We start from the raw sequence: 16,355 nt of genomic DNA on the forward strand, positions 1-16,355 counted from the left end.
ATGTTTTCGTTTGTGAATTAAATATTTCATAATTTTTGTATTTCTTTGAGGCACACTTGTTTTTGTGTAATGTTTTGAGGTTTACACCAGAGAAATATCTTAGGTAGGAGGCCCCGCGTTCCAATACTCAATCACTGGGTCTCACAGAAGACAAAAGGTTAAGAACCACTGCCTTTGTCATTCGGCCCCATATGGTTATGAAGTGATATTAGGCAAGGAAATTCGCCATACACAGTAGATGCTTCTAATAAAATTAAGAAAATTGTTGTAAAACCTGACTCAAGATTAACCCGAATTATATTGGTACAATGCTTATCAACTGGTGCAATTAAAGGAATCTGTCACATGACGTTACTGGCTTCTACATTGCATCCTACCCTCTAGCACTTCTGGTTAGCAAAACCAAGTTGATAACGGTTCATCACAAGTAGACCAGTAAAGAACACTGATGCAATCTTTCATTCCTTGCATTTTATTGCTCTCTGTCAAGAAAAAACAGAAATAGCTACTCATAATATAAGCTTCATGGTACCTAAGCAAGATAAGCCTTTTCAGTGTTTCTCAGTATAAATGAATCTTGTCTCTGCCCTTCTCTTACATACACGTTTTAGTCTGACCAACTGTTTATTCGTACTCTTGCCACTACTATGCAGAGTTTGTCCTTTATACATATTATTCACATATTGAAGCGGAGGCAATTTCAACCGGGAGAACCCTTTTTTATTTTTGTTTTTCCAATCTGGAGTCTCCCGTCTGAAGCGGGTCTATTGGTATTTATGTGAATCAGTGTCTTTTTTTCTGCAAAGACACTCAAGCAGAAAGTAGCCACTAATTTGCTGCTACTTTCAGTCCTGCAGGTTGCAGTAAAAGTTTAGGCGAGAAATAATTAAAGTGGTGGGAGCTAGCTTAATGAAAGTTTTGTAGCCTATTTGCTTTCACTCCCAGAACCGACCAATAACAATGTTACAAACGGAGCAGAGCCTTCTGGTCGTTTTCTTCCATCTTTTCCTACCATTGCTATAGGTCAGAGTACAGTGATGTGCGCCATGTTGAATGCACCTTTTAAGTCACTGGCTTTTAAGTTTTGTTTGCCTAACCTGAACTCTTTCAGTGCTTCACATTCACACTGGCTCTGGGGGCTGCTAGTCTCCACGGATCTTTGTGGTGCTGCTTGCAAGGTAGGATGTGCAAGCTGTAGATGTTCCCTCTCTGTCTGCTGGTTGAAGTGTCCTAGAATATAGGCAGCAGCTAGATGGAATAAGCCAGGTGGAGGAAGATGAGGCGGATGGGAGTTAGTAACAAGCAATAATCATTTGTAATTGACAGTAAATTGGGTTACACTTAAATACTAATCCTTGATTACTAACTCACTTACTTAATGCCATTGTTGGCTCTGAGTAGAAGAAAAAAGTTACTTACGCAGTAGACATCAGTTCGTGGGATGTAGTGCTGTAGATTCACATGCTTTGCATAAATCTGCCATCTAGTGTTGGGGTAGAGTGTCATAAGTTGTTTTTCCTTGAAGAATGTTTTCAAGTCATGAGATCGAGTGACTCCTCCTCTTGGTGATAGTGCGCATGCACATCGAGTCCTTTGTTATATTGTTTTCCCTCAGGCGGGTGAGGTAAAGAGCGTATTTATAGATAGTAATTAAAAAAAGGATGTCCATGCAGTGTATAAACATATGTACAATATTTTTTACTATAACAACTACAGGCTTCCTGGGAGGAGAGAAGGCGCATGTGAATCTACACCACTACATGCCACGAACAGATGTCTACTAGGTAAGTAACATTTTCCATTCGATGGCATGTGTGGCTGTAGGTACACATGCTTTGCATAGACTGTAAAGCCGTCCCCTCCAATTAAGCTGTGGTTAGCCTGTAGGAGTTGGATTAGCTTGAAAATGTGTCCTCAGCATTGCCTGGCCAACATTTGCTTGTTGGCGATCTAAAACATCTACACAATAGTGTTTAGTAAATGTGTGTGGTGTAGACCAAGTAGCAGCTTTACAAATATCTGCTATTGGAATGTTTCCTAAAAAAGCCAAGGAAGCACCTTTTTCCCTGGTAGAGTGTGCTTTAGGATATGTTGGTAATTGTCTTTTAGCTTTGAGATAACACATTTGAATACACTTGACTATCTATACAGCTATTCCATTTTTATAAATGGGATGTCTGGCATTGGAAATGCTACAAACAGTTGTTTAGATTTTCTAACATGTTAGTCCTGTCAATGTAATACATAAGAGCTCATTTAACATCTAGTCTGTGCAGAGCTTTTTCAGCAACTGAGACTTGTTGTGGGAAAATACAGGTAGTTCAACTGGTTGGTTAATGTGAAATGGTGAAACTAATTTAGGGAGAAATTTAGGGTTTGTCCTAAGGATTACTCTATTTTTATGTACTTGGATAAAAGGTTTCTTTAAAGTGAAAGCTTGTATCTCACTTACATGTCATAGATAAGTGATAGCTACCAAAAAGGCAACTTTCCATGAAAGAAATTGCAAGGAACAGGAGTGCATGGGTTCAAATGGTGGACCCATGAGTCTAGTAAGGACAATGTTAAGGATCCATACTGGGGCTGAAGGAACGCTGGGTGGAATAACTCTTTTAAGTTCTTCCATGAATGCCTTAATTACAGGAATCCTTAACAAAGAAATAAGTTGTCTGCTTTAAAGGTAAGCAGCTATAGCTGCTAAATGTAGTCTAATAGATGAACATGCTAAATTTGCCTTTTGTAAATGTAGCAGATAACAAACAATGTCTTGTACTGATGCTTTCAGTGGATCAATGTGCTTAGGTTGACAGTAGCATACAAAATGTTCCATTTTGCAGCATAACACGGTCTAGTTGTAGGTTTACATGCCTCCCTAAGAATGTCCATACATTCAGGGGGAAGTTGTAAATACCCAAAATCTAAGACTTCAGGAGCCATATCGCAAGATTGGGTGATTTGGGGTCTGGATGTCTGATTTGACCTGTCTTTTGAGTCAAAAGGTCCAGTCTGTTGGGAGGTTTGTTTTGGGGAACCACAGACATATCCAATAGTGTTGTGTATCAAGGTTGACGTGCCCATGTGGGAGCTACAAGGATCGTGGTGAGTGATGTTTGTCTCAGTTTGAGAACCAGAATAGCAATGAGTTGGAGAGGCAGAAAAGCGCAAGCAAATATCCCTGATCAATTCATCCATAGAGCATTGCCCTTGGACTGAGGGTGTGGGTATCTGGATGCGATGTTTTAGCATTTTGAGCTTTCTGTGGTGATGAAGAGATCTATTTCTGGTGTTCCCAGAGGCGAAAGTATTGGTGAAGTACTTGTGAGTTAATTTCTCATTTGTGGGCTTGTTGCTGCATCCTGCTTAATAGGTCAACAAACTAATTGTCCATTCGCGGGAGATATTCTGCCAGTAACTGAATGTGATTGTGAATCACCCACTTCCAAATTGTCTGAACAAGAAGGGACAATTGAGATGAGTGTGTGCCCCCTGTTTCTGAAGATAATACATAGTTGTCATGTTTTCTGTACAGACTAGAACCACTTTGTGATATTTGTGTCAGAAATACTTTAAGTGCTATGAGGACTGCTAGCAACTTCAAATAGTTGATGCGATAAGTTTATTGAATGGGATCCTATTTTCCTTGTATTGTAAGATTGTTGAAGTGCGCTCCCCAACCCATCTTTGATGCGTCTGTTGTGAGAGTGATATGAGGCACAGGATCTTGAAAGGGCCACTCTTTTGAAAGGTTGGTGGAATTTTACCATTTCAGGGAGTGGTGAGTCTGATGGTCCAACAACACTAGATCCTGAAGATGACCCTGTGACTGAGACCACTGATGAGACAGAAACTGCTGTACTGGACGCATGTGTAGTCTTGCATAAGGAATGATGGCAATGTATGAGGCCGTCATCCCTAATAGTTGCATCACTACTTTCATTAGGCAAGTATGATTCTCCTATAATTGAGCCAGAAGATTTTTGAAAAGCCTGAATACTTGATGGGTTTGGATATGCCAATCCTGAGTGAGTATTGAGAATTGCTCCCAGATAAGGCTGTAGCTGTGAGGTTTGAAGATGGGATTTTAGGTAGCTTATTATAAATCCCAAAGTGTGTAGAAGATTTACTGTGTACTAAGTATGTTCCTGACATTTTTGAATGGTATTTGCTTTTATGAGCCAGTCGTCCAAGTATGGGAAAATGTGTTGCCTTTTGAGAAATGCATCTACTACAGATCAGCATTTTGTGAAAATCCTGGGAGCGGTTGTTACCCTGAATGGTAGAACTTTGAATTGATAATGCTTTCCCACAATGACAAATCTGAGATATTTGCAATGTGCTGGATGTATGGAATTTGGAAATAAGCATCTTTGAGATCTAATGCTGTCATGTAATCCCCTTTCTGTAATAGGGGAATAACATCTTGCAGAGTTTCCATATGAAATTGCTCTGAAAGTATGTATAGGTTGAGAGGCCTGAGATCAAGAATTGGTCTTCAGGAACCGTCTTTCTTTGGCATAGGGAAGTAAAGTGAATATACTCCTAACCCTTGTTGAGATAGAAGAATTGGTTCTACAGCCCCTCTTAGAAGAAAGGACTTTACCTCTTCTTTTAAGAGAATGAGATGGTCGTGTGACAGCTTGTGAACATGAGGAGGAATATTTGGTGGAGTGGAAATGAGTTCTAGACAATAACCATATTGGATAATTGATATAACCCATTGATCTGTGGTGATATTGAACCACTGGGGATAAAAACTGCCAACCTTCCCCCCACTGGAGATGTATGTGCTGAAGGAACTTGTAAGAACTCACTGTTTTGTATTGGAGGGAGAGCCTCTAGAGGTAGACTCTTTACCTCTCCCTCTGTTATTCGAGCCTCTATACGATCCTCTTAAGGAACCCCTGTTGTAAGGGTTTGTCCCTTGTTTATTTTGTGAGGTGGAAGGCTTGGTGGCTGATGTTTTGAAACCACCCCTAAATTGTGGCCTATGGAAATTACCCCTAGTTGGTGTAGTTAGTAAGGCTAACAGTATAGCTTTAGCAGTTTCAGCTTATCAATAGTGGTATCAACCTCTACAAATAAATGTTCCTTATCAAAAGGTGTGTTGAGGACTGCTTGTTCTATTACTGGCTTGAAGCCTGAGCACTTCAACCAAGCATGTCTTCTTATAAAAACACTAGTGTTCACGCCACGTGCTGCTGTATTGGCTGCATCAATGGCACATCTGATTAAGTTATTTGAGATGGCCTGCCCTTCTGCAACTATATTCTGCCCCCTTTTTTGGTGTTCTTGTGGAAGATACTGGTATAGTTCTTTCATCTCGTCCCAGTGGGCTCTGTCATACCACTCCAAGAGTTCCTGAAAATTTGCTATTTTCCAGTGATTTGCAGCTTCAGCAGCTACCGTTTGCCTGCTGAGTCCCATTTTTTACTCTCATTATTTAGAGGAGGAGCATCCCCTGTAGACTAGCTATTAGCATGCTTTGATGCCGCACTTACCACTATGGAATCTGGTGGTAGTTGTGTTTTTATAAACGTTGGATCTGAGGGTGAAGCTTCATAATTTTTATCTACCCTTAGTTTAATGATCCTTGGCATAATTGGTTCTTTGAATATGTCTGTGGCATGTCTGAGCATACCTGTTAGCATGGGTAGAAACTGACTCTCTTTATGAGTGCTGGTTGAAGTGTCGAAGAGGAAAGCCTCTTCAATTGGGTCTGTATGCATCTGCTCATTATGATATGCTACTGCCCTTGCAATAACTTGATTGTATGCTGTTGTATCCCCAGGTGGTGAAGGCCGTGCCGGATAAAGGTCAGGGTCATTAGGGAGAATGGGATCTGGATTGTATAGATCCCATGGATCTACATCTTGTGGAAGATCAGCTAAGTCATCCCTATGAGGTGATGATATCCCTTGTGGACAGAACTGTGGTTGTATAAAAGATGTAGGAGATTGTGGTGGTGGTGGAGTAGGAGGAATTACAGGAGAGTGAGGTAGAGAAGGTGGAGGTTGGTCTGAAGCCTTGTCTTTTTCTTTGGAGACTTTCTTGGGAGGAACAGTGTCCAATGTTTCTTGGAAAGTAAGTCTTCTTTTAACTGGAACGAAAGAGAAGCAATTATTTTCCCCATTCTTTTTTATATATGAATTTTGCACTGGGGAGCTCCCATGACTTCCAAAATAGGCTCCACAGGAGAAGTCTCTTCAGTTGATACTGTAGGGTCTTTGCCAAGCATACTTTTCAGTTCTGAAATTTTTGGTACTGAAGTACGTGTCGGCTCCAAAGCTAATGTTGATGGTTGCTTTTTTGACGCCAAGGTGGTCAATTCAAAAGTTCGACTCAATCCCGATGAAGATTGGGATAGCATTGACTCTTTGGTTGCTGCTGAGGGCATCTTGGTCCTCATGAATTTTGGTGCTAAACCGGAAGGTGGGGCGTCCAAATGTATTTTTCAGATTCTACCATGGCCCAAAGGCAGTGGTGGACTGATGGCCAACTTGGAAGTCTTTTTTAAAATCTTTGCGTGCTGAGAATGGGCTGGTGTACTCAGGTACTGCGCTGCTTGAATCAACTGGCTCTCGATGACAGAAGCTTGGTCAGACTTGGACTCTCGGATCGAAAGGGCTGCCAGGTGTCCAACTTCTTCTTGTGCATGTTCCTCTTTAAAGATGTCAGGAGTGGCGTCCGTTGCCTTCCAGACTATTTGTAACCAAAGTGCTCTTCAGTCCCCGAGGGTCTTTTTGGATTGAAAAGACCTACAGGCATCACAGGTTTTTTCCTTATGTCCCGGGAACAAGCATGAGTTACAGACTGAGGGGGTCATTACGACCCTGGCGGGCGGCGGTAAGTTGGCGGTAACACCGCCAACAGGCTGGCGGTGTTCCACCAGCAATCATGACCGTGGCGGAAAAGCCACGGCCATACCGCCGGCCCCTCCACTTTCCCGCCAGGTTTCCGCCTGGCGGTCATATTCCCCAGGGCAGCGGTGCAATCACCGCTGCCCTGGGGATTATGAGTCCCCGACCGCCAGCCTGTCCGTGACGGTAAACACCGCCATTGAAAGGCTGGCAGTAAGGGGACTTGGGGTGCCCCTGGGGGCCCCTGCACTGCCCATGCACTTGGCATGGGCAGTGCAGGGGCCCCCAGGCATAGCCCTGTCGCGCATTTCACTTTCGGGCAGTGAAATGCGCGACGGGTGCTACTGCACCCGCTGCACATCAGCATTGCCGCCGGCTCTATTACGAGCCGGCTGCAATGTTGATGTGACATTTCCGTCACGGTAACACTGTTACCGTCCGCTGGCCCAGCGGAAACGTCATAATAGGGAGACAGGAATACCGCCGGCAATGGCGGTATTCTGTCTCCCGCGGCCTCTGCGGTCTTTTTCAAAGACCGCCGAGGTCGTAATGACCCCCGAAGTCTTGATCAGTGTACAGAAACTTGGAGTGGCATCGAGGACAGAACCTAAACCAAATTTGTATTATTAGCCTAGCATTTTTCTACAGCAGTTGGTGAAGTAGGCCCAAAACGGGCGCAGACGCCCCTAATGGCACAGAACTGACCATGAAGATGAAAATCAGATTGATTGATTAAAGTGTGGAAATGCACAATCGAAAACGATTCCATCATCTAAAGAAAGATAGAAAGTAAAGTTTGAAAGAAACTGAACCGAGATGTACAGGAGCGAGAGGAAACACGTCCGAACCCAACAGAGGAGAGAAAACAATCTAACAAAGGACTCAATGACTATGCGCACTATCACCAAGAGAAAGAGTCACTCGATCTTGTAACTCGAAAACATTCTTCAAAGAAAAACAACTTCTCACACTTGGAGCTCAACACTAGATGTAGGACTCATGCAAAGCATGTGTATCTACAGCCCCACATGCCAGGGAACATGCAGTTTCAATGTGAATTATATTTTTGATACTGGTGACCTAATTTGAACACTGTCATCCTTTGCTCAATTGAACCTTTTCTTTGTGATGGCATCAGTTAAGTGGGCCAGAGCAGTGATTGAAGAGCATGTCTCTGTCTGCAGAGTATTGACATTTGTTTGAAGCTAAATCTAGGTTGTGTAAAGCCTTGATGATACCTGATGTATTGACACTTATTCATGTTTAATTATTTCCTTATGCGGGCGATAATAATAAGGGAATGCATACATTTCAGTTTCAGATCCTTGTCCTAAACCCTCCCCCCACCACAAATATCTCTCCGGTGACATAGGAGGCATCCGATGAAAGGAGAAAAGACACCATCCCGGCACATTCTTCTGGCTCTCCAGCTCTGAGGACACAAAGAAAACTAGAATTATTAAAAGGTAGCCAATTCCAAAAATCTGATTTTCTTTTTTCCTGTTACTGCTTGAAAATCCTATTATATTGTGCTCTGACTTGGTGTTTATGTCAAGATAGAGCACACAAAACTTTGATTCAGATTTTCAAATATTATGACTTGCCTTCGTCTTACTAAAATGCTTTTATAAAAAGAAAGAACACTTTTTTTCAACGCAATTGTCGACTGTTACTTAAAATTATTATTTATTTATCACAACATATCTATTGGAGTATCATAAAAGAGTATTATTATTTGTTCATTTAGGTACTTGGCACATCTCATAAAAATCGCAAAAGTAGTTAAATGGGTCACAAAGAGATGTATGAAATTTCAAAGCCAAAGAAAAGCAGATAAGTGAAAGATTCAGGACAGGAATGAACACGGGCAAGCTTCGAATCCATGAAAGATAGGTTGGAGAAAATTAATTCTGTGGAGTGGAAGGCAGATATGTACCTCCTTTCTGTCACAAAGACTATGGACCACTATACTGTAAGACATTTCATAAGGGCTTGATAAGCTGGTGGAAGTCAAAATGTAAGTTGAATTGACCTTGACTGTATTACAAAGGATGTCTCTCTGAATGTAGCAGTGTAGAAGTGTGAGAAATTGAGCTGTTGGTGGAGGGGGTGTGTGAGCTCTTCTCAAGCAACAGCCACAATCTCCATCAGAGTGAACCATAGGAGTCTCTAAATTAACCTGTTCACCTCAATTAACTTGCGCTCAACTACCAGGAAGCTAATGCACAGGGCAGACAAGCTTCACTTAGGGCAATGTGTAAAGTATGTAAGCAGTACCAAAACAGTGCTAAAGTCAAGACACAATGCAATAAATATCCCAAATCAAACTAGAAAAATAGAGTACATTTTAATAAATAGGATGACACCAAAATTACAAAAATCCAATAAGGGGAACTTGAGAAAATTAGCTTTTTAATTAAAAAAGGTTTTAAATCAAAATAGCTCTAAAAAGTGTTAAGTAACAGCCATGATGAACTTGTCATGGTAGACAAGAACTAGGGATGATTGGCAGCTGATTTTGGTGGAACGCAGGTCAGATGTAAGAACCAGGCTTGCTCTGGTTGGAGGTTTTACCTTGGAACTTAGGGCCTCGTTTACAGTTTGGTGGATGGGTCACTCCATCACAAACGTGAAAGGTATCCCTTCTGCCATATTACGATGCCATTATATCCTACGGACATCATAACACAGCGGACGGAATATCCGTCATGTTTGTGATGGAGTAACCCATCCGCAAACTCTAACTCAGGCCCTTACTCCAAAAAAATGGAAGTCCAAAATCTTCAGTGCGGCAAATCTGGAGGCTTTAGCCCAAGAGGGCTCTACGAGGTCAGATAGCTGTTAGACACGGTCCCAGTGAAACCATTGATTTTGAGGGAAGCTCAGGACAGGAGAGATTCAACTTTCATGCCCAGCAAAGTATTCTCACTTGCCGGCTACTTTTGGAGCCTTTGCCTGGTCATGATTTCTAAATTTTCCATGTTCACAGTTAGTAATTTTTTAGGAGATAAGAATACTTCAGCTGGACAACGCTGCAGGCTGTTTCCAAAGGAGGCTCACAAGGCTGGATACCTTCTCTACAAGGACCAGCTGAATTGGATTTTCTGCTGCGGAGAAGCTCCAAGCAGCAGAAAAGTAAATCTTTAGCCCAACATCAACACACTTTGGGCGCTGATCAGCTTTGCAGTTTGGTCATGGTCCTCCTTAGGTCCTGAAGTTGAAAATGTTTCTAACTCCCAGGTTTTCTGGGGTGGTAGGAGAAGTCTAGTAAAACACAGCATGTGGTTCCATTACCTTCAGAAACAGAAACATGGGGTGTGGAAGTTAAATCAGATTTTCTAAGCAGGGTGCTCCCACATCCCCGACTAGGATGACGCACCACATCCCCGTCTAGGACTGCATTAGCTATGGACCTATTCAGGACCCTTGGAGGTAAGGATGTACCTCCACTCTCTTTTTAGACACAACTCTGGTATAGGCTTTGCCTTAAGTATGAAGCCCATATAACAATAATGATGTTCTAATCTCTCCACAGACGACTCTACTTGGACAATCTGATTTAACTTTCTCATTAAGGTATTCTCTCTCCATGCTCATCTTTTTATGTGTGACCTATCCCACACTTTTTATTTAGTAATTCATTTGTACTATTTCTTCTAGACCGATTCTGACGACCTGAATTAATAAGTGTCTTTGACTTATCTGTAGGCAAACATTTCAAGTAACAGTTAGCATGTTTATTTCCATGCATGCTTGCCATATGTCCTGCCCTGGCCGGTTCTTACCAGAGCAGCACTGGTGTGCCAAGCCATGTATAACAAGTACTATTGAGCTAAATCAATACTCATTAATGATGCTTATTACACATGACTATTGTGGCTCCACATGCACGTTCACAAGCATGCTAGCACTGTTGCTTTACTTAATCATGTTGTCCTCTTGTTGTTTGCTCACCAGTGTGCAGTGCTCAACCATTTTGTCAAACATCTGCTGACAGTATTGCTTTGCACACATGAAACCAAAAGACTCCTTATGCGAATCATAATCAGACGAATGATATCTTTTGTTTTTCTGTTTTTCTGTTTGTCCTTTTTGTTTGTCCTTTATGTTATGTTTATGATTCATGCCTATCATTGCTAATTATTTTACTATGTATTATTTTATGGGACCATTGAATGCATCAAATGTGCCCTAATGACGCAACCTGCAATTAATGTTTATTCTGTTTTTCTTAACTATCATTTACGTATATCAATACCTTACTTTATTATTTAATTCACTTGTGGGTTTCTTGAAAATATACACACAGCCTTGAAAATGCCCAGGCATGTGGCCGCATGGGGAGAAACAAGTGTCAACTAGTTACTATCTACAAATTCTCGCTAAGCACTATAACAATATTTAAAGAGCACCAAGGTCCACAAGATTAATAAATTATATCCCTGTAATATGATGATTTATGGACTTTTGTGCTCACTATAACTAAATTGGAACCTAACTTTGGATTTACATGCTACTTATGACTAACCTATACCATAGGTTACAGTTCTTCATTGAATTTTGGGTTTTCAGGGGTTCAACCCACCTAAATGTTAGTCTATTAGAACACAATTCTTAGCCTTGTCTAAAATGACATAGGCCCCCTAGATTATTACCCTGCTCTTTTTCACAACTGTATGCTAAATAGTTTCCATTAAGATTGGCATAGGCTTTTACTCAGTGATGCATGCAGACTAGACTTGTAGAATTAATAACACTATTTGCTCCTACAGCCCCCAGGTCAGCCAAAGTCTCACTGAGTCAGCAGATGTTTTAGAGACGGCAATAAACTGTTGAGTTGCATGCTGGTTGGTTGTAGTCTTTCCCCCACCCTCACAATTTCATTAATAACGAAATCCATTGGAGTTGTTAGAAAGTTTGCCGTTGATGGGGTTGCCCCACTACAACAAATCCCTTGTGTCGATTTTCTCTTTCACATTGTAAAAATGCATCACAGACTTGTCTATGAAACAAATTAAGGGGCTGGGGAGTGGCCCAGCCCAGCCTCCTCCAGGCTCTGATAGGCTTAGACAGGTCTGTCTTTGCCAGGGCTCTGCCCGGGCACGTCCACACCCTGTGGGAGAGGAATGCACATTAAGTAGAAACTAACCCTCTTCCTCTCAGCCTCCAAAATGTAAATTTACTATTTGTTAGCAACAAAAACTGATAGGGCAAAAATGTAGGGGTACACCATGCAAAAGTTTCCCTACCTGGGGATGAAAAAACCTCTACTGCTTCAAACAACTATTGCACATTATATAAAACATTTTGTTTAAAAACACTTACCTTTTCTGCTGACCTGCCGTGCTGTGTCGTGCCACTCCTCTGCTTCGTCCCGGGGCCAGGCAGGCACAGGCTCCCAGCCTGCCCTGCGGCCAATCCTGAGGCTGCTCAAAGAAGCCTCAGGATTGGCTGAGAGCCTAGCTGCGTTGCTGAGATGGAGAGAGCCTACTGCACCGGCCAAATACACATGCACTCCTCAGGCAGTGCTCTGAGCACTCCCCTCAACTGCTTGTCACCCCAATGCCCGCCCCTTTTCAGGAAAACGATAATAAACACTGCTTATTATAGTTTTCTTGAAAAGGTTTTGCAGCTGCCGCTGCTACCGAGGGGGGGAAGGGTGATGCTCCTCTGCCCTAATGGAGGAGCTGCCCCTGGGCTAAATCACTTGCTTGTGCATGTTGACCTTGCATACAAGCACTGTCAAAGCCAACAGGTCTCAGCAGTAAAAGGCTGAGCTATTGTCTATGCTAGTTTGGGCCAGTTGGGCTAGCTATGCCGGCCTAGGCTAGCATTAGCTAATGCCAAAATGGCTGCCAGTGTGTCACAACAAATGCACCCAAAAGCTTCATGTGCATGTTTGAATGGGTTTTCTATTAATAAAAGCCATTCCAGGACGGTAGCATGTTCGTTAGCATTTGTGTGCATATCTAGGTGGCCATTTTTACATTTTTTATTTACTATTCTAAAATGCCCGACAGCTGTGTTAGAAAGGGAATGTATCTAGTAGTTTACTTGCACAACCAGGAAACATGGGATCATTCTTTGCTACACCAAATTGTGTGGTCATGGGCAATTAACTCATTTCACTCTGCTTCTTTTTTCATTTATCACTACATTCAAGATCGCCTCGAAATACACCATTGGAGCAAGTGCATTAGACAAAAACCTCTCTTATCAATGTTTTAATATACTTTAATGTTTCTCCATGTATATTATCAATCTGGACTACATATAGGGTACATATGAGAACTGACTTGCCTCTTATATCACATATAACATTCTTATCAGGCAAGATCAAGGCGCATGATTGTATTTATGTTCATGCTTGAAAACTATCACGTCAAAAACATGCTACTAAGTGCAGTGATGAAATCTAATGCTCTCAAATGAAATGCTTGGGGGTGTTAAAAAATAAAGTTGTTTGAACTTCAAGCAGGGGAGGCTCCTCCGCAATGGGGGAGGAGCGCCACCCCCATGGCCAAGAGCCAAGAGATGAAAAATAAAACAATATTCTAATATTGTTTTATTTTTCATTTGCTGGCTCAGCCAGAAGTTCAGGGAGGGGCAGGGCTGGGCCACGGCAGGTGGGAAGGGAGAGTGTACCTAAGTGTGCTTGTGTGTTTGCCCACACATGTATGTGCACTTAGGTTCCTCCAGCCTGGCAGTGTTTAACAGCCAGGCTGGAGAAATTGCACAGACCCCAGGGCTGTTTCTGAGTGGCCGTCACTGCTGCTCACACCAATTTTGATGATGTTTTATGCTAGGTTTAGCATGAAAACAGCGCCAGGATTGCTGGGGAGCCTGTGCTGGTGTCCCAGCAGTGAAGGATGGGATACCAGAAGAGGAGTGACAAGCAAGGTGGAAGGAGACGGCGGTCCCCCTGCCTCCTCCTGACATTTGCGGCTGCTGTCACTGACTTCGAGTAGACTTTATCTCATTCTTGCATGCCGTTTGTTCCAGGATTTACATACCAAAGTTGTTGTGGGCTCTGCTCGAGTTAAGGCTCTTAGGCCCAAGCTAGACTGTTGGCTCGGCTCTGGGTGTTTTTTCCCTGTTAATTTGCAGGCTCCACCACCTCCATAAAAGCCATTAACTACATAATGTGAATTTCCTTACTCTGTATTCTCCTGAAAAGCATCATTTTTAAAAAGAACCATTACTGCATATTCCACCCAAAAAAACTCCATCAATTTAAACATGTCAAAAAATGTTCTTTAATGCTGCCCAACCACAGACTTAGCTCAAGGAACGAAGTGAATTAACAATATCTAGGGCCCAGCTGAGGACCAGTAACTAAAAAGCTAAGGCAAACACTAGGTCAGCAGAGTTATTTTATAGTCTTACAGCCCATTTCTGAGGGCTATACCGGTTGCTAGAGGTCTTGAATAACCAGAGAGAGGGCCACTAACAGCCGCGTTAGCTCAAGTCAGAAGGGTTAGAATATTCTACCCACTGAGGGTAGAATGGTAGAATGTTCTTACTTAACAGGGAATAAACGGAAAGGCAAACAGGAATTTTACCAGCCATTTTTAGCCCCAAGGCACTTCATTGTCTTCCGTGGAACCTTCGACATTCCAACATTCCAGCATTCCAATGTCCATCATTGTGCTGCCTTTGCTACATTTGTGCTTTTATGAAATATGTTATAGCTCTACACAGGCTCATTGGTAAAACTTTTCATAAAACTAAAGTGCATTGGTTCAATTTTCCTCTGGCAGTGACCACTGGTGATGATTACAGGTAGGAAGCAATTACCAGACAGACTGGAAGGAAGGAAGCAGTGATAAGGGGAAGGGAGAGATAGTGTGAGGATGAGCAGAAAGCGTACAGGCTGGGGATGAGCACTAGGGGGAGGAAAAGCAGGAGAGGTATGGATAAAGAGGGAAGGGCAGGAGTAAGTTAAAGTTGTGGCAGAGTGAGAAAAGCACATAAAGAGTAAAGGGGGAGGGGGATAGTTCTCAATGTTAAAAGTCAAACAGTGGAAAAATTCAACAAGAAAAATAGCTCCCTGATGCCTACAACGCAGTGAAAGGACAAATGTCAACAAATAAGAACAGTGCAGGAATGAAATGCACTGGGGCATAGCAGACAGAAGAATATGGAGGAAAATCTTTGAATAAGGAGCAGTCTTGTGAGACAGAAAAGCCATCCAATTAGGGAGAGAATGTAAAAAAGTGCCAAAATGAATAAAATAAATATTATTAGAACATTGGAATGCTTGGGGCTCCATTGAAAACAATGGAGTGCTGCGGGCTTTTACTGGCCGGTAAAAGCCCGCAGCACCAACATCCCAATGTTCGCTTTGTTCACAGCAACAGCCTTCGGCTCGGGCATTTAACGCGGGGAGCGGGCCTTTAATAGCCGGTAGAGCCCGCTACGGCGGGTTCTAAGGCTATATTAAATTTAAACTAATAAAATGAAAAGTTAAAACACATTACCTCCTCAAATTAAATGTTTATTAAAATATAAAATAATTGAATTCAAAAATATTAATTTAAGTAATAAATACTAGCTTTAAGCTATGTTTTAAGCTTGATTGAAATGTAAGTAATTAATTTAAATGCATGACATATTTTACAGCTAAGTTATAAGTTAATTTTTCTTCATTCGGTGTATTACATTTTAAAAAACTTAAAATGATTCAAAAAAATTAGTTTCATTCCTTACCCCAATCAATCAACTAAATCAATCGTGTCTTATACAGTGCGACTTTTCAACCCAGGGGGTGTCCAGGCGCTTAGGGTTAGGGCGGGTAGCTGCCAGGGGATGTTGGTCAAACAGCCAGGTTTGAGCTGTTTCCTGAACTCTTGCAGAGAAAGGCAGGTTCATAAGTGATGGGGTAGGTTGTTAGAGGCCTTGGGTGCGATATAGGAGAAAGATCGACCTCTGGTGTGTCTGTGTCGGATGCGTGGGAGGTGGGTGAGGGAGGTGGAGCAAAGTTCTCTTGTAGGTGAGTTGAAGTGGAGGCAGTTGTAGAGACCTTAGGCCGGACCTTAGTTGTGGAGGGCCTTATAGGTGTGGGTGAGGAGCTTGAAGAGACATCTCTGCTAGACGGGGAGCCAGTGGAGCACTCTGAGGTGAGGGGTTATGCTGGTTCTTCTACGGAGGTCAAGGACGAGTCTGGCATCTGCGTTCTGAGCAGTCTGGAGGCCGTTTAGGAGAAGTTATGAACCTCCAGCTTAGAGGGAGTTACTGTAGTTGAGTCAGCTTGTGATGAGGGCTTGTGAAATTGTTTTCCTGGCTGATTGCGGGATCTATTGGAATATTTTTCTGAGCATGCGTAGTATATTGAAGCAAGAAGCTGAGACTGTGTTTATCTGTTGTTTCATGGTGAGTTGGGTGTCAAGGATGATTACCAGGTTGCGTGCATGGCTGGTGGAGGTGGGTGGGGGTCCGAGGGTGGGTGACAACTATGAGACATTCCAGGGGCGAGGACCTGTTTCTGAAGATAAGAAC

The 16,355-nt window shown here is 42.4% G+C and overlaps 1 protein-coding gene across 1 annotated transcript in view; it reads right to left on the reverse strand.

Moving 5' to 3' along the window:
* Positions 1-456: 456 nt before the first annotated feature.
* Positions 457-16,355, reverse strand: part of LOC138265366 (dehydrogenase/reductase SDR family member 4-like) — a 124,782-nt gene continuing 108,883 nt past the window's right edge. The window contains exon 9 of the mRNA XM_069213010.1: positions 457-8,289. Coding sequence (XP_069069111.1) covers positions 8,175-8,289 — 115 coding nt within the window. The 3' untranslated portion in view covers positions 457-8,174. The remainder of the gene's footprint in view (positions 8,290-16,355) is intronic.

Source organism: Pleurodeles waltl, chromosome 11 (genome assembly GCF_031143425.1).
Source record: "Pleurodeles waltl isolate 20211129_DDA chromosome 11, aPleWal1.hap1.20221129, whole genome shotgun sequence".
Taxonomy (NCBI): Eukaryota; Metazoa; Chordata; class Amphibia; order Caudata; family Salamandridae; genus Pleurodeles; species Pleurodeles waltl.